Source organism: Haliotis cracherodii, unplaced genomic scaffold (genome assembly GCF_022045235.1).
Source record: "Haliotis cracherodii isolate W230 unplaced genomic scaffold, xgHalCrac1.p SCAF_10, whole genome shotgun sequence".
Lineage (NCBI taxonomy): Eukaryota > Metazoa > Mollusca > Gastropoda > Lepetellida > Haliotidae > Haliotis > Haliotis cracherodii.
The window spans coordinates 42,843,751-42,870,742 of record NW_027266265.1 but is presented as its reverse complement, the minus strand read 5'-3'; the positions used below and the strand labels follow the sequence as shown (position 1 = coordinate 42,870,742).

General features: G+C 39.4%; 1 protein-coding gene across 1 annotated transcript; it reads left to right on the top strand.

Moving 5' to 3' along the window:
- Nucleotides 1-10,780: 10,780 nt before the first annotated feature.
- On the top strand, nucleotides 10,781-23,534 carry LOC139450960 (uncharacterized). Its single transcript, XM_071232786.1, has 7 exons — nucleotides 10,781-11,404; nucleotides 13,713-14,299; nucleotides 15,249-15,327; nucleotides 16,202-16,259; nucleotides 17,610-17,740; nucleotides 20,320-20,413; nucleotides 22,428-23,534. The coding sequence occupies exons 1-7, from the start codon at nucleotides 11,263-11,265 to the stop codon at nucleotides 22,531-22,533; spliced, it is 1,197 nt and encodes a 398-aa protein (XP_071088887.1). The 5' UTR covers nucleotides 10,781-11,262; the 3' UTR covers nucleotides 22,534-23,534.
- Nucleotides 23,535-26,992: the final 3,458 nt, after the last annotated feature.

The window sequence follows — 26,992 nt, the reverse complement described above, 5'->3', positions numbered from 1 at the left end:
TTGATATGGCAAGGCCGCATGGAATGGAGAGCATGATTAATGAATATTTGTAAATCCTTGTAAAAAATAAAATAATAATATTTTTAGGGAAAAGGTTGGACAAGAATTATTTTCACTTGATAAACATATAGATATATTTTTCGCAAACATCAATTGGACGTTTATACAAAAGTGAACCTATACATGGAAACGGATTTCTTTAGTGTTTAAATGCAAGCAATGCTCCTCGGAAGAATTATTGATAGAATATGAGGGCTCGTTTAGAAATAGGATACAGGAACATTCACGCATCCAGATTCAAATCTGGAACAGAAACAATTGTGTTGCCTAATTTCATTAAATGAATATTCGAACTGTCAAAAATCAATGACATGGAAGGTTTTTATTACAATCAAGGCACACTCCTAATTCAGTAAATTAATGTCACTGGCGATGATGACCTCGAGAACGAACCCCAAAAGAAAAATTACCTTTCGTAACAAAAAAAATCCGGACCTAAATAATTCCAAAATGATTTGAAGAAAGCCTTGCAGATGTTATTATATGCGACAACTGACAAGTGGCGACCATTGTTGGTGAGCCCTCTCCCTGTTAATCAACCACTGGGTATAATGTTGGCTTGTTGTTTAACGCCGCACTCAGCAATATTCCAGCTATATGTCGGCGGTCTGTAAATAATCGAGTCTGAACCAGATAATCCAGTGATTGACATCATGAGCATTCATCCACGCAATTGGGAAACGATGGCCTGCATCAACCAAGTCTGCGAGCTTGACCCACCGATCCCGTTATAGTCGCCTCTGACGACAAGGATAGTCGCCTTTTACGGCAAGTATGGGTTGCTGAAGACCTATTCTACTCACGGATCTTCATGGTTCACTGAGCATAATGACAAGTTCATTTCAATACAAATCTATTATACGGAAGCTTATCCTTTTCTTCTTCATTTATCCTATATTCAGGCAGACAGGCAGACAGACAGACAAACATATGGCAAGGTCGTATGGGAATGGAAAACATGATTGATTGTGATTATTGTCTGCTATGTTTATGTGTATTGGTAATCTATCGTATTAACGTCTGAAGTTTAATTGACACCGCAGAAATGCTGTCAGTTGCTATCTGGGGAACTGCGACCTTTATAATCTGACGTGACACGTTTAGCTGTAGCGAGGAGTAAAATCTGATTTTAATGAGATTGTGACCTTTATATCTGTATATATATATATATATATATTTACATGTACAATAGCGATGAATGAAGAACCCGTTCTGATATAATCATTAACTGAATGTTTAGCCTACTAAATTTCACGACTGCAGTATATTGACAACAAGTTAATTTGTAGACTAACATATAGTCTCTGAAATGAACATATCATACAGAAAAAAAACAGTTGTTCGGTTATCTTAATAAAAATCAAATAAAAAGGGAGCCCAGTGATTCTCTTCAGATACTGCAGTAATCTAGACTTGCCAAACATTATAGACTTGCATGGGCTGTAGTTGATATAAATGTATCAGGGTCTGTAAGACAGACTTGTTAATTTGTTGCTTGCATTGTTAGCCTCGTGTGGCAGATCGGGCAGAAATGTTGGTTAAAACATGATATGTTATAGTAGCTGGTTCATGTTATAGTAACATGTTACGTTATACTAGCCGGTTTCAGCTATAGTAAGTAAACATGTTTATATCATAACAACAGCTGTATGTTACACCTCCGCTGTGTCGGGATAAATATCGGATTATGGTGTGAGTAAAATAATTTTCGGTTGTCCAGTTTTGTGTTTTCGGTGTCAAACGCGCATGTTCTTGTATGTCACGTTTTCACGTTTTTTCTTGACTGTCTGGGCAGTGAGCACGCACAACATAACATCCATTTAAACAGTGAGCATGTTTGGGTCAGTTTGTAATCTGTCTCTCGCTTCATTGGGATAAACATTTCAGATGGAAAAACCCTTGGGAAGTACCGTCATACGATCTCGGCCATCTATTAGACACTCCAGAATATTCTTTTGTTCATGGGACGGTCGGGTAGCCTAGTGGTTAAAGCGCTCGCTCGCCATGCTGAAGACCCGGGTTCGATTCCCGACATGGGTACAATGTGTGAAGCCCATTTCTGGTGTCCCCCGCCGTGATATTGCTGGAATATTGCTAAAAGCGGCCTAAAACCATACTCACTCACTCTTTTGTTCATTTTTTCAGAATTTGAATGGAGATCTTTATCAAAATATTTTCAAAGCGTAGTTTGGTGTAATAGTCGCCGGTTTGAAACTAATGCCGCAAAGCTCGAGAAAGCTGCTTTCTGACTGGCTAATATCGACTTCTTGTTTGTCATTTCTTTCGTCCGAAAGGTCGTTCTGACGTGACCTGTAATGGGATGACCCCAGGTCTGTGTTTAGCGCTAACGAGAACTGAGATCTGATTTTAATGAGATTGCATTTGATTTACATCGTTAACCACTTTATCTTTTAAATAAAAAATATCTGTTTTATTTCAGAGAAGGTCATGACGATGTCCCTATTCACACCGAGACAATGTCTACCGGTCTTTCACACGTCTCACTGCTTCACGGTGCATAAGACCATCAAGTAGAGTCACAAATAAGAAGAAATGTGCTCACAATTTGTGAATCAAGGGAGTCGACCACCCTGGAAAATGTACAAGTCTGAGCAGGATTTGTTTCGTGGCCCTATTATGCAAACTTTACACTATTTTTGCAATGGGAACACACAACAGGTTTCTTTTTTACTTTTATTGCTATTTTATATATTGAAATGTACAAATCTATGTTGTCCTCTGTGTTCCACAGATTTCTTAATCCTTTCGGTGTATGTGGGATGAATCACGAGATATATACATAGATAGATATATCTAATACACATTGTTTAATGTACATGTACTTATACATTATTTAAAAAATGAATTTTAAACACATCATACACAAGGATAGCATTGAATAAGTCCATGTAAAAAGCGTATACTATTACGATTTCACCACACGATCGAGAAGTTTCTATCCTACTATCTGAAGATTGTGAGCGAGGTTAACCGCTAGGATTTTCTGTACTCTACGCACTGCGCTTTATAGTCTTACTTTTCAAACGTTTGACTTTTATGCGGAACTATAATATGTAAGGGAGATCACTCTAAATCATTTAACTTCGGGAATAATGGATCTCATCATCCCAGTGTTTACATTCATTGCATCGTTGCTCTTTGTTATTCTTTTCATAGGTCTAGGTAATGTTTAGCTTCTGATATCCTCATCTTCGTATTGTAGAACCCTGCTAGATAATGCTGCACCAGCCAAAATTGTTTTGACTAAGAAAAAACTGTCGAAGAAAATATGTTCATTTTTGACATTATCACGCCTTTTGCAAAATACTACATAAAAATATAAACCTTTTTTACCACCACTCAGAATCTCCCAAAAATAATCTCAGATGCATGTATGTATCTGGTGCTTTGCAAATTGCGGAAATATACAATTTACAGTTCTAAACAATATGGTGCAATTATTATTGCAAAAAAAGTTAAAAGTTAAAAGATCAGTTTATCAACAGCAATATCGGTCCCTATGGATATCACTTTTCTTCAAAGAGTCTTTTTGCTTGGCTATGATTCAACTGGAAACTCTCAAACTCTAAGACTAAAACTCCTCCCCATACTGGTTGTTATTGATTGAATTGCCTGTTTGGGGGAAGTCTGTCTTATCATTACGATCAACTTTCTGAAAGCCGCTATTTGCTATTTGTGTTGTATATTTATTTTCATGTTGTTTTTTCTCAGGATGGTACATTGTATGGAAGCTGTTCCTTAGCAAGTTCAAGTTTGTACGGGAATTGCTAGGACAGAATGGCTCCGAATCAGCTGATGATCAAACTGCTCAACGACAACGGGTGAAAAAGAGGCGGGATTAGGAAACCTGGAGTGGATTTAAAATCCTTAATCAAAACAGCTGTTTCATCATACCAGTGAATGTCACACCATAAAGCAATGTTAATACCCTTTTGTTCACAGTCATTTCCTAACCAATAATGTTGTGATGAATCCATGGACAGGCTGTGTTTATTATCTTGATTGAGTGATGGTGACTGGAGACACAGACAATTATATCATGTGATTGACAGCAATGAACAAGAGAAGCATTTCTAACTCAGGCATGACTCTTAACTGTATATGATATTATTTATGCATTGTTTCACATATTCACATTACATCATATAATCCTTGACAAGAATGCTGACTGAAGAATTCTTCATGACACAGAATTAATTTGTGATGAATTTAATCATGATTATAGCAAGGTGACATTACAAATGGATTGATACTGAAGATCAACATGACTGAAGATCAACATATGTGAAGACTGAAAAATGTTAACTGTTGACTTTTACAAAAGGTGGTACCGAAAGACTGGTCTTGTATTCTTCTAGCCCAAGGGATTGGATTAAAAAAAATAAGATGCAGCCAAATGGGATACCAGAGTGGGAATTGACTAACCAGTGCTGTATACCTTACTTATGAGTATCTGTGCAAGATCCATGGCAAGTCACAGATCTGTGACAAGTGGCCTATTTCTGTCAGTTGTAGCGCCAGCAGTGGGATGTTTATAACTATGAGGATGAATGTGGAAGTTAAATAATTTTGCACGGATATCACAACCATAACTCTAAGGATAGCAAAGGGTTCCAATGATTGCAAGGAAACAAGAGGAAAGCATTGGAATATAACATGCAGCTTCCAAAATGACCTAACAATAACATCAGTATGATTTCAAAACTGGGAATGATGTCGTCTGTTTGTGACATCAATCAGGGTTTTACCAGACCCGTGAAGATTCTGGGGTAGAAAAGGTCTTCAGCAACCCATGCTTGCCGTGAAAGGTGACTATACTTGTCGTAAAAGGCAACTAACAGGATCGGGTGGTCAGGCTCGCTGACTTGGTTGATGCATGTCATCGATCCCAATTGCGTGCCTCTTTGTTCATGATATTAATCACTGGATTGTCTGGTCCAGACTCGATTATTTACAGACCGCCGTCATATAGCTGGAATATTGCTGAGTGTGGCGTTAAACAACAAACCAGACACAAAATATTGCATCCTAAAGTCAAACTGAACATGCTGAATACATGTAGATGCACATTATTAACACTGCAAAACTGTTTTGTTATTTTAATTATTTCTTACCAAATTGCAGATTGGATGTCACATTTAACTGACATTTCTATTCCAGTAGGACATACATTCAAAGTGTGAGTGTCTGCATGGTCAGTGGTTGTTTTTCTGTTCTAAGACTTCAGAGTATATGTAGTGATATGACCATCAATGTTTTGGAGATCAAATGCAACGAGCCATTTTTCACTAGCCATGGGACCCCATTATTCATGCCTTTGATCCCCCAAATTAAGACTGATAGTCCCAGCAAATCTCTGGGACAATACATCCAAGTCCTACGTGTATAGTCTTCATGTATTGTTACTTTCTGTAGAAAATGCAGAGCTCTCGCTCACAAGTTTTCCAATCTCATTAAAATCAGACCTTAGTCGTCGCTATTGCTAAATAAAGATCTGAAGACATCCCATTAGGGGCCACGTCAGAATGACCTTTCATCCGACTAATCAGAGTGTCGCTTACCAGATCATGAAAGTGACAGTCGGAATGTGATTTCTAATCATACAACCTTGAAAACCTTAACACGGGGTATTCCGAACGATAGTTACGGGATTAACGACTGAATCCATACAATCTAGACCATCTATTATCCATTCCAGAATGTTCTTTTGTTTAGGTTTCAAATTTGTAATTGAGAATTTGTCAAAATGTTTCGAAGCGTAGTCGCCAATTTGAAATTAGTGCCGTAAAGCACGAGAAAGATGCCTTCTGATTGGTCAGTCCATTGGTCGGTCAAAGTTCGCGCAAGGTCGGTCTGACATGACCCGTAATGGGATGTCCTCAGATCTTTGTTTAGCGGTAGCGAGAACTAAGATCTGATTTGAATGAGATTGCATGTGTTCTTCCTTAGGGGTAGAGGGTACCTTGGTGATGCTCCACCTTGAGGCCAGTGACTTCCATACTTCATGAATATCATCTTGCTCAGAGTTCATGTGCATGTATATATGTGTTTATTCTGCAAAGCGTGATTTTATGACGAATATTTTATCTCTCTTATTAAAGTAAGAAATAAAACAGTTAACTGCCATTACTGGGCCAGGGTAGGTGATGATGCTATTTTTTATTCTTGATATTAAGTGCCAATCGTCAGATTTTAAAAATATGTTTCTGAGTGAGACTCGACAATTGCAAGTTTGTGACCAAGGTCCCGATCCACATTGCATCTGTTGCGTTACGACCGATTGTAACTATATAGTTTATCATTGGCTTACACATGTCATAGGGCTACGAAAGCTTTGTAGATTGGGGTCATGAACAATATTATGCCGATACTCGTGGTTCCCTCTGCTATGCTGAAACAAAGACATTATTGCAATACAGGTGTGTGGTTGATGTATGTATATATGCATAATAGCATTCAAATCTCAACTGTCCTATCTTACCTCCTTTAATGTCAAGTGCTGGGAAACACATCGTAAATAATCTTTATTTCTCATAACTATTCATTGACTGTGTGATTCCCCAGGAAATGTGGCAGCCCAGAGGTTAAAGTGTTAGTTCATCGCATCCATGGACCAGGTTTGATTCTCCATATGGGTACAATGTGTAAAGCTTTTTGGTGACCCCAACCATGATATTGCCGAAATATTGCCAAACATGTTTAAAGTGCCAAAAAACAAACCGCAGTCATTAGATCAGTCCTCTTTGTGTTCTAGGTCAATATGCCAAGACACAGAAAAAAATGAAATAATTTTTTTAGGTTATTTGCCTGAGTAAACTCTTGAATTAGAAAACGTTTAACAATAAACAAATAAAAGAATGCTAAAAATGGCATATTTTCAATGAGCCAAAGCAATATTATTTTTTAACCACAAACCAAGAAAATGTCTTGATCTAGCTCATCAAGTTATGTAGTTTTTTATACAATTAGTTTGTGTCTTCCTTGGACATGTTAGTCAGTTGTGTGGGTAATAGTTTCCTAGAATGCAAATGTGAGCTATGTAACGGATGTTGTTAGCTTTGTGTTTCACAGCACATGGAGCCACATATAATCATGTTCATTATTTTGACACTGTTAATTAATCACATTAAAAAACATTCATTTTTTTAAAGATATTGTTGCTGTTTTATATTTCCCGCCAGTTCACAGTTTCAATCATAACCCATTTTCATTAAGCCAACCTTTTCTAAGGAGTGTGGTGATCAGTACATTCACTTGTCACGCCAGGGCTCCAGGTTCCATTCCTCACATGGGTACAAAAGTGTGAAGACCATTTCTGGAGTTCCCTGTTTACGTATTGCTGGAACCCATGCTTGCAGGCAACTATGCTTGTCGTAAGAGGCGACTATGCTTGTCGTAAGAGGCAACTATGCTTGTCGTAAGAGGCAACTATGCTTGTCGTAAGAGGCGACTATGCTTGTCGTAAGAGGCGACTATGCTTGTCGTAAGAGGCGACTATGCTTGTCGTAAGAGGCGACTATGTTTCTCATAAGAGGCGACTATGCTTGTCGTAAGAGGCGACTATGCTTGTCGTAAGAGGCGACTATGTTTCTCATAAGAGGCGACTATGCTTGTCGTAAGAGGCGACTATGCTTGTCGTAAGAGGCGACTATGCTTGTCGTAAGAGGCGACTATCTTTCTCATAAGAGGCGACTATGCTTGTTGTAAGAGGCGACTATGCTTGTCGTAAGAGGCGACTAGGTTTCTCATAAGAGGCGACTATGCTTGTCGTAAGAGGCGACTATGCTGTCGTAACAGGCGACTATGCTTGTCGTAAGAGGCGACTATGTTTCTCATAAGAGGCGACTATGCTTGTCGTAAGAGGCGACTTTGCTTGTCGTAAGAGGCGACTATGTTTCTCATAAGAGGCGACTATGCTTATCGTAAGGGGCGACTAATGGGATTGGGTGGTCATGAGTGAGCACCAGTGTTTTTCATGTTTAAACATGATGTTTGTTAACGTTAACACCAGGTATTAACACCAGGAAGAAGTTGCTGTATTTGGACAAGGTGCATTGTTCATGATAGTCATGAAGAAAGTGTTCAGCATGTTCATTGCACTGTTCAGCCCCTGAAGATCTGTGTTGGAATGGGTCTTGTGCCACCCATGCTTTCGAAGAGGCTACAAACGGGATCGGGTGGTCGGGCTCGCTGACTTGGTTGATGCATGTCATCGTATCCCAATTGCGTGGGTCGATGCTCATGATGTCAATCACTGGATTGTCTGACCGGACAAATATTGGATCTTGTGTCTTTCATTTGGTTCATAATGAAAATGTTTGCACCAGCTGGAGATGAGCCCGACAGTTCCATGCATGGCCCTTCACGGGCCAAAAACTTTAGGACTACCCGGACCCGTGGTTAGTCATATGATATATTGTTCAATGACAAAAATGATCTAGAACTATATGGTTACACTAGAAGTCACTAATGTTCGCATTCCTGATTTTTATATGTTTGAGTAAAGATAAAACTTCAGTGTATGAATGATCAGATTGTTTTATACGTGTATCTAAATACATTTTGTCCAGGGCTGTGGTCAAACTTTTCCCAATCGGACATTTTGTACCTATCTCTTGAGACCTACAGCGGGTACCCGGGTAGGGTTGGGTAATATGAGGGGTGGGTACCCAGGTAGTAAATTTGGACTCGTCCCATCCCTACAAGAAAGGCTGGCATCATGATACTCATGAATAAGGTACTATATTCACCATACATGTGAAGATAAGTAGTCAGTTCTGGAATTCACTTGGCATTAAGCATGTTTCGCAGGAAGGTGTTAAATATGAAGAGGTTGATGAAGCAAGTTGAAAAAGAAACTGATCAGTGGTATTCTTGAGATGTAGGCGCTAGTTGGTCAACAGGTTTGGATAAGGCTATGAGATCAATATTTTATGAACGGTATATTTTCCAGTGGTAATTTTATACACCACTTGGATAGGGATATTTTTATCTTTCCATGATGCAAAAAATGGTTCTCATATGTCAATATATATTTTAATATATCTGACATATCTGATTAGACAAGTCAAGTGGTATATTTTAAGAAGTAATTCAGTAGAAAATATTTATCAGAAACTTATGTTTAATTGAAGCTAAACCTTGAGAAAGATGTGTATCTAATCTTGAAAATGTAATGCATCTAATAAGTAAGGTGTGTTTGGGTCACAACGCTGACAGACACTCTAGGTTTCATGCATTTGTTAATGTTTAATATTTCTCTGCAATTTACAAGAAATGGCTTATACTTTATTGGCATGTTCAATTGTTTGTCAGGGTGAAACTAGCATCAGGGACCATATTGATGAAATGAGATTGTAATAAATTAAAAAATATGCATGATTTATGTAATAAAACAACTTTATTTTTGTGGATGTTTTGTTTTCACATCAGAAGCTGGTGTTGCCAAACATGTTAAATGTGGAATGAACAATATATGACTGGTCATTTATTAAAGGGGTGGGTGGGTGTCTTCTCTTATTGCCTACAGTGTTATAAACACAACATCATGGTTCAGGGCATACAATAGCCAAACCTTCATCCCTCTACCGTAATGGACTTATCCATGCAATGCCATTGTCAACAAACAAGGACTAATGTTATACTTGTAGTCGACTTGTAGTTGATATATATATATATATATATATATATGAACATAAAAAAATGGATAATAAATATTTGACACTTCTCACAATGTAAAATCCAAGATTTGATCCCCAAATAATCTCATTACATATATTTATATACAGTGATATAGTTGATAATGAAAAGCATTTGACATTTGTAAAATCCTTACAAAGAAATTATAAAATCCAACCCTTATAATACTAACACTGTTAATATTAGACACTGTCTGGTCCAAATAAGTCCAGTTTCATCAATCGCCCAGCAGCCTCAAGGAACTAGAGCGAGCTCGCTACACCGATCTGCAGATGTATCGAGTGTGGACCAGACAATCCAGTGATTGATACCATGAGCATCGATCCAGACAATTGGGATTGATGACATACATCAACCAAGTCAGTGAGCCTGACTACCCGATCCCGCTAGTCGCCTTTTTACTTAGTGTGTGACTGTGATCAATACTTGTGCATCGGTGTATCTTCCCACCACTACTATGAACACAACTATTTTTTCAAAGGATTAATAACTTATGAAAATGCACAGTTCCCCCTTTCATCTACTGGGTGTTGAGAGGACACAGATATACAACAACATGTTTCAAAGCAACTCACAGGTTTTTCAACAGAGTAAAGTAATAATATACAAAATACTTTTGGACTTGTCCACAATTCATAAGGGGTGCATATTCATAGTGAAGGCAAAGTGCACTAAACACCAGCTTTACTGTCGGCGAATAGAGCGGGAACGTCACTTTGTCCTCAAACATGCTTTATGAAAAATCAAGCTATGAATATATTAAAAATATAGATCACCACAAAAGTCGGTTGAAACTCAAACTGCTAACACCCTAACTTCGCAACAGTCGATAAGGGCAAAATGTTGTCTCCCTAATAAAAGCGCATGTGGTTCAAGCTCTCAACAGCGAAATGTCCTGCGCTCTTGCAACACGTTACAGCAGGCGTTGGAATGGAGCTTATGCTTGTTGCTAAAAATAGAGACGCGTCACTCTATTATTTCCGTCGGCTGTGGACAGTGATGTCGAGGCGAACCTTCTCGATAGTGGTTAACAGAAGAACACGTCAGTTCCAACATTGCACAACGGTTGCTCAAGTTAGCTGCACTGTATATATAGATGAACACAGCCCGACATAAACATTTGCAAAGGCTGTCAGTCACAGTGGCAGTGAAATTTGTTGGGACGGGCAAGTTGGAGGGCATCGTTTTCGGTTTTGCAAATCAGAGCTTGGCTTTATTCACACCTAATTATTCTTATTATTTCCAAATTGCTAAAAGATAGGCCTATTTACATCTGAAATACAGGATTGATTTGCAGTAATTGCCAAAATTTAAACCGGCATATGCATGGAAAGCTCAAGTGTTTGCATGTAATCACTAAAACTGAATAGCACAAGCCATAACAACGGTATAATATTAGATATTAATTAATTGACAGTGTGTGTATTTTTTAAAAAAAACACCTATAATCTTTGGAAAAGTAGGTGGTAGTTATCACACAGAATGCCAGATTGTGTGTACCATACTGACAAGGTCAAGTTTGAGAGTGTGAGGAAAGACCTGCAGAAGCTGCAGATCTTACCCAAGAAATATGGACCTCGCTTGGCTATGACTGTGTGCACATGTCGAAAGAATGTGAAAAAAGGTGAGTAAAATTTGTTTTCAGAGATCGAGTATGATCAAACAAACTTACTTCAAACGTGCATGAAAGAAATGCATATGGTTTCTATATAACAGTTAAACCAGACAATTATACCCCCATCTATATATCTGTTGTGGAAAATGTGGACTGTCATTCAGTTAAGATAAGCAGCGTATTTGTGTAAAATACCCACCATAAATATTCAAAACCCAATTACTTGCAATTAACTTGCGTACAGAAACACATGCATTAAATGAAAAACTCAAATGTATACAAGCAGCTCGTGTAAATACCCAATGAAGCTTTTTCAGTTTGCGTACAAAGGAGCTAATTTCTGAAACACAATTAGGAGCTAATTTACTTTCTGAGGCATACCTATATATTTAGAACAGTTAGATTCTATATACACCTAAAACATTATTTCATTTTTTTAAATCTTAAAATGTTCACTAATTTGGGGAAAAACCCAATAGAGTGATGAATAGATGAGTGAAGAAATATTGGTTACCCAATGAAAAATGTAAAAACCCAATTAAAATAGAAACCCTAGAGTAAAAACTCAATTGCTCGAAAAGTTATCTGGAGCTCTGGTCATATGTAAGTTTTCAATCTTAGCATGTGAGTATTGGGAGCTTATAAACATTTCTTACACACTAGTCTTAGAAATTGTCAGGGGGCCCTTGTTAAACATAAATACAGCACATCAAATGCATTCTACCGGCTCTGTCTATTTCTTGTGTTACAAGCACAAGAATCTAATAAGATAAGAAATTAAGATTTTATAGTCAAACACGTTGTGTCAAACTTTGATGTTTCGAATTCCCGGGTTGTCTCGAGCTCACCTTCTGGTCCCTGTTAATGCCTTCTCCAGTTCTCATCTAGACTCGGATCTGTCTGAATGTGTCATCATAGTGAGGTGTTTTACAAGAGCTTGCATTATTGACAGACACAAGCTATTGACGCTTTCTGAATACAGGGAACTTTCTGAGGCAAGGGAGGTAACTGACTATAAAAGTCCAGTTTCCACTCAACTTTCATAGTCAGTTATCTCCCTTGCCTTAGGAAGATGTGGAGGCATGTATATTTTGTTCATGCTAGAACACTGCCTTTAGAGGCCATGATTGTACGATGAGGGTTTTTAAGTTTATAAGGTTTGGCCTGGTATTTGTTGACAGTAAATATACAATTTAATTACAGTTGGACATTTGTAGTTAACTGAAGTGGTTATCTTTTCTTATGATGAAATTTAACATGTTGTCAGAACAAATAAAATCACAGATCTTTTTTATTGTCTATGGATAAGAGCTGTTTAATTGATTAAGACCAAATATTAAAAATCTTGCAGGCATAAGCCCAGAACATGGTATGAATCTGGTTTGGTTTGTTGTTTAACGCTGCACTCTGCAATACTCCAGCTATATGACGGCAGTCTGTAAATAATCAAATCTGGACCAGACAATCCAGTGATTGACATCATGAGCACCGATCCACGCAATTGGGATACGATGACATGCATCAACCAAGTCAGCGAGCCCGACCACCCGATCCCGTTTGTAGCCTCTTCGAAAGCATGGGTGGCACAAGACCCATTCCAACACAGATCTTCAGGGGCTGAACAGTGCAGTGAACATGTTGAACACTTTCTTCATGACTATCATGAACAATGCACCTTGTCCAAATACAGCAACTTCTTCCTGGTGTTAATACCTGGTGTTAACGTTAACAAACATCATGTTTAAACATGAAAAACACTGGTATTGAAATTATAAAACCTCATGACCAGAGAATTATAAAGTGACAGTTATATGAATGGATGACACCAAAAATTATTCATGACACCGAAAAGGATGTTTGCACCAGTGGTACCCCCCATACAATCTAATTTGTATACAAAAAGATGGTTAGATAATGGCTAAGTACATCAGTTAGGAAGTAAGATTAAAAAGTCAGGGGTATCCATAATCCTATCTCTGTCACAAGACACCAGACAAAAATGGAATCCACAGGTCAGAGGTCATAAAATATTTCTATTTACCATACACATTAAAAAAACTTATCCATGAACCCAGTGATGACATGCATCAACCAAGTCAGTGAGTCTGACCACCCAATCCTGTTAGTCGCCTACCATGGTATAATAAAGAATAGACCAATTGTTCCCATTACTGGTTGCCATGACAGATATCTTGGCTCCTCCATTTTTTGTTTCTATAGTTTGCTTTTCTTATTTTTGTTACCCAAACAACTATGTTAATGAGTGTACTTTATATTTCATTATATTTATAAGCCTGTGGTTTGTGCATATCTACAGGTAATTATGACGTACACAGCCTGGAAATAACCCGTGGAGAGGTGGCCAAAGTATACGACGATGTGAACATGCCGAAGTGGGATGCTTATCCCCAAACTAAAGACTTTGTTAGTAATGTGTTGTCTTCGTACTATACTGGACTAAGCAAGAGGAAGCTGCTCTGTGTTCTGGTAAAGGCTCTTGACAATGATTTTAATATCTTCACACCAGAAATGAGACTGAAACCGATCAAAATGAAAGAACACAAAACGTCCCCCTCAGCTGTTCATTATATCATCAGGAAGAGGAAGAAGTCCTGCCCAATCAAGACTGACGTCATCCTTCCATTGTTTGGAGGGAATAGCAAGTCTCTTGAACCGGCTACTGGTAAAGGGTTTTGTGAAGTGAGTAGAAAGTTTGACTGTGTGGTTCAGTTTGATGGAGAGAAGACGAAGATGTTTATGGACAAAGGGCAACAGAAGACCATGGTTACTGTGTGGTGCAAGTCGCAGGAGAGTCTTGGAGAGATCAGTCAGTATTTGACGGCTGCTGCCATGAAGATTCAGGCTGAGACGTCCAGAAAACACGAACTGGAACAACGTAGAAGGGTAAATATATATGTTTCCTTCCTTGTCTACCATTGTCTACAGTCTTGGTAGTGTTGTTTCCTGATTGGTGTTGTGGGTATTTTACCCATGCATTTTAAAATCATTTGGTATCAGTAATTCTATCTGGGTATTCAAATTTCTGTTACACACTAGTTTTTACACATGTAATTTAAGTTAAATGTTTAAAAACACTATTCATCTAGTCCCTGCAAACTGGTGTCATGTGGGTTCGAGAGCTTTATAGGACTCAAAAATACCACGATACTTCCACAAGAAAGTGTGATGGCAAATGATCATGATGTGACTGTTATCGTGGAGTTTGGCAAGGTTGACAGAATGCCCGTTTATAATTTCAAAATAAGTTGCTGATTTGCTAATCGAATACGTAGGGTTACTTCACAAAATTTTGATGATACACACAAGTTTTATTTTTGTAGCTTATCTGTAATGTCCGTTGCATATTTGATACGCTTGGATTTTATTTTACTGAGTATGTCTGCATTTCTGATGCGTATTTTACGCAGATACGCAGCTTATCTGGAGCTCTGGTTTAAGTTTCAAAGGAAGGTCTAAATTCATTAATTTCACATAGCATCTGCTTGTGATTGGCACTTGCATTAATTTCATTACTTACTTATATTCACTGAATAAAAAAAGTTTGGGTTCATGGATAATTATGGGGATAACCATGTGTTTTAAATGTATACGGTAAATAGAAATATTTTATGACCCTTCACCTTATTTATTCAGTATAGACCATGTAGATTATATTGTTTTATTATGTTTTTCTATTTGTATAATCAAGACGGACCTTATTATTTTTGTGCAATTGAATAATTTGCTGTTCAGTTTAAAAAAACAAACATTATTGCTGGATACCCTGAGAGAGATATCCATACACTGATACAGTGTGTATTGTGACATCCCTGTGGTGTGTATTTACGTTTAGGTTGCTGCAAGGGAAATCAAAAGGTCTATCCACCTTAAATCCAGTCCTGGTGCCCAAAATGCTTATCAGTTTGAAATGGGTGAGTTTTCTGCTTTTACATTTACTCCTTGAAGGAGAAAAGGGGTAGAATAGGTCTTCAGCAACCCATGCTTGTCGTAAAAGGCGACTATGCTTGTTGCATGTGTTGTAAGAGGCGACAAATGGGATCGGGTGTTCTGACTCTGACTTGGTTGATTCATGTCATTGTATCCCAATTGCGTAGATTGATGCTCATGATGTCAATCACTGGATTATCTGGTCCAGACTCAATTATTTACAGACCACTGTCATATAGCTGGAAGATTGCTGAGTGTGGCCTTTAACAACAAACAAAAAAACAAACAAACAAAACTCCTTGTAGGATGTTTAAGGTTTGAAAATGTTTATGTTTTATGTCAACCATTGTTCATGTCATCACAGATAGTTTTATGAGACATTGATCCAACAATGGATTTCTTGAGTTGATTTCTCCATTTGTGGTTGGGAAACCAATATTTGTTATATGTTCACACAAAAAATGGGTAATACAAGGATATAGAATAACCTGCCCACATCTGAAAGCATGTCTTGTAAAATATTGAAGAGAGTACCCTGCAAAGGCTCCCTTGCTACAAAATGTATTTACATGGTACAGTTAACCCAAAATTTGTTATACGGTAGCTCATAGCTTATTCTCTAGGGGCGGTCCGGTAGCCTAGTGGTTAAAGCGTTCGCTCGTCACGCTGAAGACCCGGGTTCGATTCCCGACATGGGTACAATGTGTGAAGCCCATTACTGGTGTCCCCCGCCGTGATATTGCTGGAATATTGCTAAAAGTGGCGTAAAATCAACACTCACTCCTCACTCACTCACTCACTCACTCACTAAACATGTTTTCATTTGATCCTGTTGTAATGACATATTTTATTCTTCAGATCGGAAGGATATAATGTCTCTGGACTTTGAGAAGAAAGTTATGAAGGATGATAAACAGTACGTACTACGGGTTCATAATTCTATATACACCGATTCACAAAATCGCGCTTCGTTGTTGATGGCAACAAAAAAACGATCATAATGAGATTAAAAAAAGACAAGAGAAACAGCTTCCCACATTATGAAAGTGGATGACTGGTTTGTTAAATCTTTATTACAAATAATAATGACTTTTTAATTATCATGATTATAATTACAACGTTTTTCATCTTATATTATTGAATATCTGCGAGTACCGGCACATGTCTTGCAGTCCGACTTCGCAGTGTTTTTTGCCTTTCACTTCCTGGTTCGGCTTATCATTTTCTTTCGTATTTCAATGGTCAAGTTAACACCTCGGCTTATCTATGGGGTCAGCTTATCCGCGGTCATATACGGTACTTGAACTCATTAGGGACTGACATTTGATATTCTAGGGGGAGGTGCTGGGATTTGTATGGAGATATTTTTCAGTTACAGCTGCAAAACCAGATATTGTTTTAGTTAAAATTATGAGCCTAAGTATCTTTTTTTAGATACACCTTGCAACAAGGTATTTTTTTGGTGCAGAAAATGCATTTGTATTTATTCTAAAAGCACTCTAAAGCATAATTGTATTTTTCAAGCATTTTCTGGGACAATTTGTTTTATTCAATACAATCCAAGTTAATTTGCATATGCAGTGTACTCAAAAATAATGATGAATGGGCTGTTATGATCAAATATCTAGTTTTGGATGCATTATTTTCATCTTACCGAGGCAAGGGAGTTAACTAAATATAAAAGTTCCGTTCTCACCCTTGTTGAACTAGGCTGGGATTATGGAGTTATATATATTTTGGCTGGACTAGTGAGTCTAAGCATAGTCCTAACAAAATCACATAACAAAGTTGACATCCGGTTCGTCAACTGCCGTACAGATAACTGATTGCAGAATTTGTAAAGCATGTGTACCCTCAAATCAGCTTCAACAGATATTTTCAATATGATTTAAGGTTTCTGATCAAGGTGCTCACATGCACTTTGCCAAATAACACCAGTTTTATTACAATATAGATCTGGGCGCCGCCATTTTTTTGAAAGCAAATGCTATGAGAGGAACCTGATTGGGTATTTAGAAGGACAAGCTCCTTCCGAGCGTGCGACACCTTCGTTACACTCACGTTATAGAGAGCTCTGTGAATGGGGTATCGCTGCGAGGATCTTGTAAGATGGACTTAGAAGGGACATAACTTGTCATAGCCACTGGTGAAGCCTAGAAATTCCAGCCAAGCTCGGCAAGGGTGGAAACTGGACTTTTACAGTCAGATAACTCCCTTGCCTTGAGAAGATGGTCACATCACTGAATCATTGTCATTTATTTTTCAGTAAAAGATATCAGCTTTGCGGCAAGGACAAGTTCGACCCCTTGATCGGAGGTCACTGTCTGAATTGCCTCAAGACATACAACTCCCTGAAGGAGAATGGGGATGTTTGCAGCTACCACAAAGGTTTCATTTGTAAGTAGTTGAGGTGCTGTGGTTAAGTTGTTTGCTTGTCATGCTGAAGGCCCAGTTGCACCTATCGTCTCAGCCTGACAGGATGATATAGGGATGGGCCACTGATTATTCTGTGGTTCTAAAGGGGTCTTGTATGGGAAGTAGTAGGGCTGGGACGGGTAACTCAGGTACTCGGGTCGGGTGGGTCCTGAGGAGGACCCTGTACCCACATCACTACCCGGACCCGTGGGTATTCACGTGACATACTGTTCAATGACATTAACAATAAAACTCAATGGTTACACTACACATTTCTTTCTCACAATGCAGGCATTCGTTCTTAATTTTATATGTTCAAGTAAGGATAAAGCGTCTATCAACTTCAGTGTATACATGATCAGATCGTTTTAAATGAGTATCTAAGAAGTTTTTGCCAGGGCTGCGGTAAAACATCTCCCATTCCGAGACCAACTCTTGAGACCTATAGAAGGTTTCCGGGTAGGGCCGGGTAATAGGGTGTCAGGTACCCAGGTAGTAAATTTTGACTCGTCCCAGCTCTAGGAAATAGCTTTGCAAAACAATTGGATGGTAACCCAAAGGAGAAACCATGGGAAAGTGACATTCATCACATATGTCGGCACCATACCGGTGCTCGTGGGTTTCACCAAGACCTGCATCACTCTTTAATGTAATGTAAATAACAATTTGTGGTAAGAAACGATTGTCTTGGTAGCAACATGAGCAAATATAGTAATGCTTATAAAATAAATTTAATTTCTTTTAATTGTTATCATTGAGATGGGATTCAGCATTGGGTGGAATTCAAGGAGTGAGTGAGTTGGGTTAAACGCAGTATTCCAGTTACACCAGTGCATGTCAACTTGATGTGGGAGGAAAGCCCGAAGTGATGCAGGTCTCAGATGTTTACCACTTCGGTGAAACCCAAGAACACAGGTGTGCTGCTGACAAATGTGAAAACAAAATCAAGGCAAACCGGTATTTGAACCGACAATCATAGGTTCCAGGCATGCCCTAGGGACGCAACTCAGCACAGCAAATTGTGTCGCCTGACATGCCTGGCGACCCCTGAAGATCTGTGGTAGAATAGATCTTCAGCAACCCATGCTTGCTGTAAAAGGTAACTATGTTTGTTGGAAGAGGCAACTAACGGGATTGGGTGGTCAGGTTCACTAGACTTGGTTGATGCATGTCATTGTATCCCAATCGATGCTCATTTTATCAATCACTAGATTGTCTGGTCCGGACTCGATTATTTACAGACCGCCATCATATAGCTGGAATATTGCTGAGTGCGGCGTTAAACAACAAACCAACAAAACAAAAGAAAGCATGCCCAGGCCACCAATGGCCCCGGAATTCAAGGATAAGATAATGAGGCTGATTTCACTGATGCATCAATTCTGTGTTCAAAGTCTCCAATAAGATACAGGATACTTTTCCTTCTGTAAAAATAAGTTTCACAATTTACCTGTACTTCAGACAATTTATTAATTAGTGCTGACCAATATGTTTGCTGTATTTCGTGAAGTGGATTATTTATTCTCATCGTGTATCAACTGATGACGGCAGCATCTGTTAACCTTTGTTTATAGGACTTGTGTCACATCAGTCTGTGACTTTAGACACGGACCTATATAACAAGTATATATACAAGTCCGTGCTTTAGACAAGCCAGAGTCTTGTAACATTCTGTTCTGTTTAGTAAGCTCAGCTAATGACACAAAAGTGTATTGAAATGAAGAACAGGCCAGTACGCATTTTAGTATTGTGAGGATAATGAGGTACATCTGACTGATATAGAAGATTTAACGTGCGCTTTCCGACTGTAGCGTATTTCGCACACCGGAGGTACATCGATGATGCAAGGTATTTATGTACAGTTGTAAACACCTTTCACTCAAATTAACAAGATGTTCTCACAAATTAATCCTCGATTAATCAGTGTCAACTCAGTTAATTGCCTATTACAGTGATTGACCGATTGGACTATCATATAGGTACAATGTATTTACAGCAATCAAACAAACAAAGCTTGTCAGTGTAGATAATCTTCATTGTGTTACAACTGCAGACAGAAACTGCTCAGTCCTAACTGCTGATCATGTCCGGTCAAAAGTTAAGAATGTCCGGACATTACTTTTTAAAATGTCCGGACAGAAAAATTTAAATGTCCGGTAAGCAATATTTTAAACCGGACATTTGAGATTCTCAATATGACATGTCCGGCGCATATGACGGTTTCCAGACCCCTGCGGTAGACTCAAAACTTTTTGCACAGATTGTCATGCCAAGTGCCAAATATTGCAAAATTAGTAGTATTGAATCTCCTGTGTCCATGGTGTATTGTTCCTGTTCTGTGAATTCTTGTCAAATATTTGATTACCGTATCTGTTCGTGTATAATACACAGTTTTCTCCATCATTTTTAGACTCCAAAATTATGTGTACGTATTTTACACAGGAACTAATTGTTATCCCTTTTCCTCAGCCAAGTTGTAAATGTTTATGAATATGTAATGTTTGAAAGTCAGGTACTTTCTGTGCAGTTCAGGGAATACCCAAACTGTTGTTTTATTTCAGATTACTGCGCCGAGGCGAGGTACTACACGTGGAGCTGTTGTAGATACAGTGTACAATACTTGAAGCCAACTCATGCTGAACACTCCTTCAATGGGTAAGGACCCCCCTTCACAATTCTCTTCACTGTCCTGGGAACTGTTCCAGGGCCCCGTTTACACAAAGAGATCTTAGCGCTAAGATGATCGTAATTCACATACTTTAAAATAGGCTTAAGACAATCATAGCGCTAAGATCACTTTGTGGAACGGGCCCCAGAAAGCTATCGTAGGGCTAAGATGACCAATCTCCCAATCATAGCGCTATGATCACACATCCTCGGTTATCCAGGGTATTTTATTTCCATTCTATTGTGTTAAATACCCTGGATCCATGTCTCATCATAGCCTCTTTGACACTAAAAAGTAGCCCAGTAGCCATCCTTTTTGCATTACTGTTCTGAGGGCGATGTTGACTTTTCCTCCAAAACAAAGCCATGAATGTGGTTAGAGTAACAGTGACCGCGTTTCGGGTTTCGGCAGCTTGGCTCCTAAGAGTTTCTAGGGCTTTGGTCCTACCCCAAACTGAAGCACAGGTAACACATGTGGCGTCTCCTTAGGCATGTGACTGTTAGAAATGTGCCTCTGTTCACCTGGCAGTGAATGGGTACCCAGTAGGATGACATGGTAATGTGGTTGTTACCTTCTAGCGCCTAACAGGCAGCCTGGGTTGTATACTCCCCTGGGAGCTGAGAATGATTTTTGAGTGCACTCTTGTCCACTGACTGGGATAATAATAGCGTTTTGAGCATGCCCCTGAGTGGTGTGGAATATATATCATCACATAATGAAGAAATAATATTCTAGATAATCAAAGATGCTGCTCTATATGGTTGCCTTGAGCGACTTGTTAAGGATCTTAAATTCTAAATGTGTGCTGGTGGGGTATAGGCAACAGAAACAGGTTCACTGCAATTATCTCCCTTGCTGTTAAGGAGGCAGTCTAATATGGAAGTACTGTTTTTGGTCTATGGAATGACTCGGACTACACAGAATGTTTAAGTTCAAGTTACTGTATGCTTTCAAATTAATTCTGGCAATAATAAAAGTATTGTCATTTAAGCAAATGTTATGTTCAGTTGTGATAATATTTAACAATGGAGTAATTAATCATCTTCCTTGTTCGTAGTTTTTTAGCGAAAAGGAATTTAGTGGTATGGAATTGTTTTTTGAAAATACCAACATGTGGCATGAGTGGCCATTTCATTTCATCATAGCCGACACCCCCCGTCCCCCTTATTTTTGCAATAAATGTTGGCACACACACACACACACACACACACTTTCGCAGTGTCATCTTTTCATGACCACCAGCCACCCTTAATCACTGGCCTCTCTTCCCTATATTAAGTAATCAGTCCCTATAATTATGTATTACACCACATTATAGCTAAAATGGATAGAATTATCATTAAACCGCCCGCTTGTTATCAGAAATGAGCGGGCCACTGTAACTTGATCATGCCCTCATATTGCCATAATCACACCCGCTGTTAGGTGACGTCACATTCATGTTCAATAGTGACGTCATCTGGTTTGTTCTATGATGTTTCCATATTTGTAAAAGTGGGTCAGTGACATTCGTTTTGTGTTGATTGCAGTAAATGTTTCAAACTGATATTTTTGTTTATTTTTGTTTGATAACAAATTCTATCCATTTATCTATAATAATGGTAATGCTATTTTTCTGGACATCATCATTTGCAGAAGCCCTCGCTCTTTTCAATTGCCCGACGAAGGACCTCGGGCTTCTGCAAATGATGATGCCCTGAAAAATAACATTTCCCTTATAATATTCAGTGTCTACATATGAGTTCTATTCCAACACATTTAGGTGATGTATCTGAATGAATGAGGTGTTATGATGGAGTTCATTCACTTAAAACATCTACTATATCTACGCTCCTCCATTGTCAGAAGGATTCCTCCAAAACTCAAGGATAATTTAAATCCTAGAGTGGAGGCATTCTTGTACTTGTTGTAAACCCTATTTGTTTGTGTCAGCTGCGTAATACATGTAATATTTCAAGAATACGGTTTTATGTTCCATAAAATAATATTTTATTTTTGCAGATGCACTAAGGGCCAGCACGTTTGGCGCCCTCATCTGAAGGCATCAAGGGGAGACAAATCTGAGAACAAACATTGGAACCAGGTTCTCAGGAGCTATAAACATTAAAAAGAATCAGAACATAAAAGGTCAATTGCCTCAGCTGCAAACTGGGCCTTTGAGGTAGTGTGATCCATGGCCACACTGAAGAACAAGGGGCACAGGTGGCCCAGTGGTGTAGACGCTGCAATTTGCTATGCAGGGTTGTGTCCCATGGGCACACCAGGTACCTAAGATCATGTGTTTGAATCCTGGCCACTCTGAAGAGCAGACTTTTGACTGTGAGAAGCTGAAATATATGCACATCTGTTATCAGTGTTGTAAAACTCTCGTACATCCTACTTGATACTTGTTGATCCAGGTGGGGGATGCCGTGGTGCCCCCCCTTATTTCAGACACCCTACATATTATGTGTGCACTCCGCCAAGTGACTTGGTGACATGGGTAATCTATGCACCCCCACCTTTTTTTCAAAATCCAGGATCTGCCTCTGCTTGAACTGTAGAGAGCTTGGGTAGAGCTGATTCCTATATGGAATAGTTAGTACATACCTGGTGTGCACTTATCAGGTGATTTGCATCTGTTTGATTGTGCTGTTCGTGTTGGGGGCTGCATGAGTTAAGGAATAGGTGGTGCCGGGCATAATCAAAGGTCACTCTACGTACTGTCGAATTTGAAGAGGTTTAGATTTAGATAGAACCTTCTCCCAAATTCAGGTCGTTATGATCCATGTGTTTGTCATCTTTCGTTGGTTTCACCAAAGTCGTCATATGTTGAGTCCATTTACGCTTATCAGAGGGGAACAAAGTATGTGATCTGGACTACCAGTTGTCGGACTTCAATTTTTGCGAAAGACTGGCTGGCTGAGTTTGTGTGCTGGCAGATAGGTGCCTCACTCTGTGAAGGTACAAATCCTAATTGGGACTCAATCCAAAAAAGTACTAGTATTTGTACCTTACTAAGAAAGTGTTATCCCAAATATAACATTTCACTGACATATGTTCATGGTATTGTATTTCATGTTGAATGACTGTTATATCTACATGTGTTATGACTTATATTAAGAGGTTTTAAACTATTACATTCATGTACAAATAAAACCTGTTGTTACCATAGTTACAGTATGCATGAGTTTGTTTTTGGCAGGCAAGGGTGAGAGGTTACTTTGGGAAAATCTTTGTAGATATCTCCCTCAGATGCCACAGTGGAAACCAAGACATAACATGACACCAGCAGCCTATGATTGGCCCCAGAGGGTCAGGATCCATGACATGGTTCTGTGTCATCTGCCCTGACAGCGTGGAGACCCAGACATGACATGACTCCAGCAGCCTATGATTGGCCCCAGGGGGTCAGGATCCATGACATGGTTCTGTGTCATCTGCCCTGAAAGCGTGGAGACCCAGACATGACATGACTCCAGCAGCCTATGATTGGCCCCAGGGGTTCAGGATCCATGACATGGTTCTGTGTCATCTGCCCTGACAGCGTGGAGACCCAGACATGACATGACTCCAGCAGCCTATGATTGGCCCCAGGGGGTCAGGATCCATGTCATGGTTCTGTGTCATCTGCCCTGACAGCGTGGAGACCCAGATATGACATGACTCCAGCAGCCTATGATTGGCCCCAGGGGGTCAGGATCCATGACATGGTTCTGTGTCATCTGCCCTGACAGCATGGAGACCCAGATATGACATGACTCCAGCAGCCTATGATTGGCCCCAGGGGGTTAGGATCCATGACATGGTTCTGTGTCATCTGCCCTGACAGCGTGGAGACCCAGATATGACATGACTCCAGCAGCCTATGATTGGCCCCAGGGGGTCAGGATCCATGACATGGTTCTGTGTCATCTGCCCTGACAGCGTGGAGACCCAGATATGACGTATGACAAGCAATCTCATTAAAATCAGATCTTAGTTCTCGCTATCTTAGATCTGATTTTAATGAGATTGAGATACAAGCGAGTGTTTTTATTTCTTTTTCACACATTATTTTTTAAACCTGTTGTGCTCCCCATCAGAAACAAGGCCGCCTCTGTGGTCAAGTGGTAGACCGTCTGCCTGGAGAGCCGAAGGTCGGGGTTCATACCAAAAGACGTTAAAAGATGGTACTTGTTGTTACCTTGCCTGGCACTCGGCATTAAGGCGCTATCTCAAGGACTGGTCGGCTCGGAGTCAGTATATTGTGTCTGAGTGGGGTATTCATGTTAAACTGAAGCATGGTATCTCAGTGGGCTAGCACTATAAAATCGACATTAGCCCGGCCTAGTGCAAGCAGCCACAGTGACACACCTGCACGCACGCACGCACGCACGCGCGCACACAAACACACCTCCAAATTTACTTCCCGGGTACCCCCCACCACTATCACCCGACCCTACCCGGATACCCAATATAGTTCTCAAGAGATACAAAATGTCCGATTGGGAATACTTGTTTTTTTACCACAGCATTTGCAAAACGTATTTAGATACATGTATTAAACGATCTGGCCATGCATACACTGAAGTTGACTTACGTTATATCTTTATTCAACCATTTGAAAAGTCAGAAAGAATGGGTGCAAAGTCAGAAGGAAATGCGAACATAAGTGACTTGTAGTGTAACCATAGAGTTCTTAGCTAGTTTGTCTGTAATTATTTATAAGCATATACCTGTCAATGATATGAGACATTTTGCATGTGCGATAGAGCCAACATGGCGACCGTCACATTACAGGGGGTGTAATAACCAGACCCATATTACACCCCTTGCCGGACTGATAGGGCTTGTCAATGCATTTTTGAATGGGCGATCTAAGAATTTAGAGTTACGTCCCTTACTGCGTCGTCTGCTCGTCTGCTCAGCTTGCTTTACCGTGACAATGACTTCCAAACAAGGAGAAATGTTTTGCATTCACTTACAAATAGATACACTTTACAACCTCTAACTACAGGCCATTTGACACAGATAATCTCACACACAGGTAAGAACTGACTAGTTGCGCTTAACCGTAAGTTTATAGGATAGTTGGAAGAAGGATGCTACCGCCTTCATATTTTTTAACTTTCCTGAGTCAGGCATACAGTTTTGCGGAAGAAATATGGTTTTTCACTGTTTTCCTATTATTTGCACGGTTAATTGAAAACAGTCGCTATATGGCTGAAATAATGCCCATGCGACGTTAAATTTTAACTCACTCACTTGATTCTAATTCAGATCCAAATCAATATTGTGATCGTCCTCACTGGTTCTGTTTATCACTGATCCCTGTGAATTGTTGTTTTGAACATGATTTCTTCTCTTCTTATCGTGACTTCAGATTAATATGAAATCCCAAAGTAACGCAGATCGTTTACTACCTTTCGTGAGTGAGCGAGTGAGTATGGTTTTACGCTGCTGTTCGCAATATCCCAGCAATATCACGGCGGGGTACACCAGTAATAGATTGGAGCACTGATCCGAATACATGTTTGAAACAAGAAACCCAATCTGTTTATATTACCTTGCAAAACAAAACTATTTAGTTTGAAAACTTCGTTAAATGGATCTCCTTCAACTCGATATTTTTAACTCCGCTTGTCTCGAATTACGGACAACTCCATATTTAAGGACTATATAACTTTGTCTCAACAGGAGCACTATCCGCACTTTGGTCTACCGACTTTACGATTGTCTCGAATTACGGACAGTTTAATATATAAAGACCATGTACCATGTGCAGAATCATAATCAGTATTTTCAATACCGATAATACACTTGTCCCGAGAGATGGATTACTCGATAGATAAAGAAGATGTAACGTCGTCCCCGCAATACCATCACCATCTCCCCGAGGCAAAAGTGCCCACTAACCTATATCAAAGTCTAGTTTTCACCTAGGCTTTGGTATAGGCTTGTGGGAACTCCGCTTGTCTGGAAGTACTGATAACTTGACGTTGAAGACGTATCACATGTGAAGCCCATTTCTGATGTCCCCTTTGTGATATCGCTTGAAAAGCGGCGTAAAACAATACTTACTCGCACTCTTCTTTAAAATCCTTTCAGTGAAGGCAGCGTGGTGTTGTTCCCTTTGTGCTCTTGTTCAATGATTCGCCGTTCTAATGCTGCTGCTTGCTGACAAGTTTTACATTGCTTCCCTGACCCATGAAGATCCGGGCTAGAATAGGCCTTCAGCAACCAATGCTTGCCGTAAAAGGCGACTATGCTGGTCGTCAGAGGCGACTAACTGGATCGGGTGGTCAGGCCTGCTGACTTGGTTGATGCATGCCATCGTATCCCAATTTCGTGGATAGATATCCAAAGACAATATTTATATTCATTCTACATAAGTAGGAATAAGATCTCAACTCGCACTCAGAACTTCCTATTCCTGTGGAATATGTAAGAAGCTTTAGGATCAAAAGAAATCTTTCTTGTAAATTACCCCCATTTCATTTTTAATTATCAAAACTCAAATATGAATAGATATTCTATGCCAAAGTTAGGTTCATCGAAAATAAGAGCCAAGGTAATGCTTGTGTTTGTGTCCACTATGTTCCTCC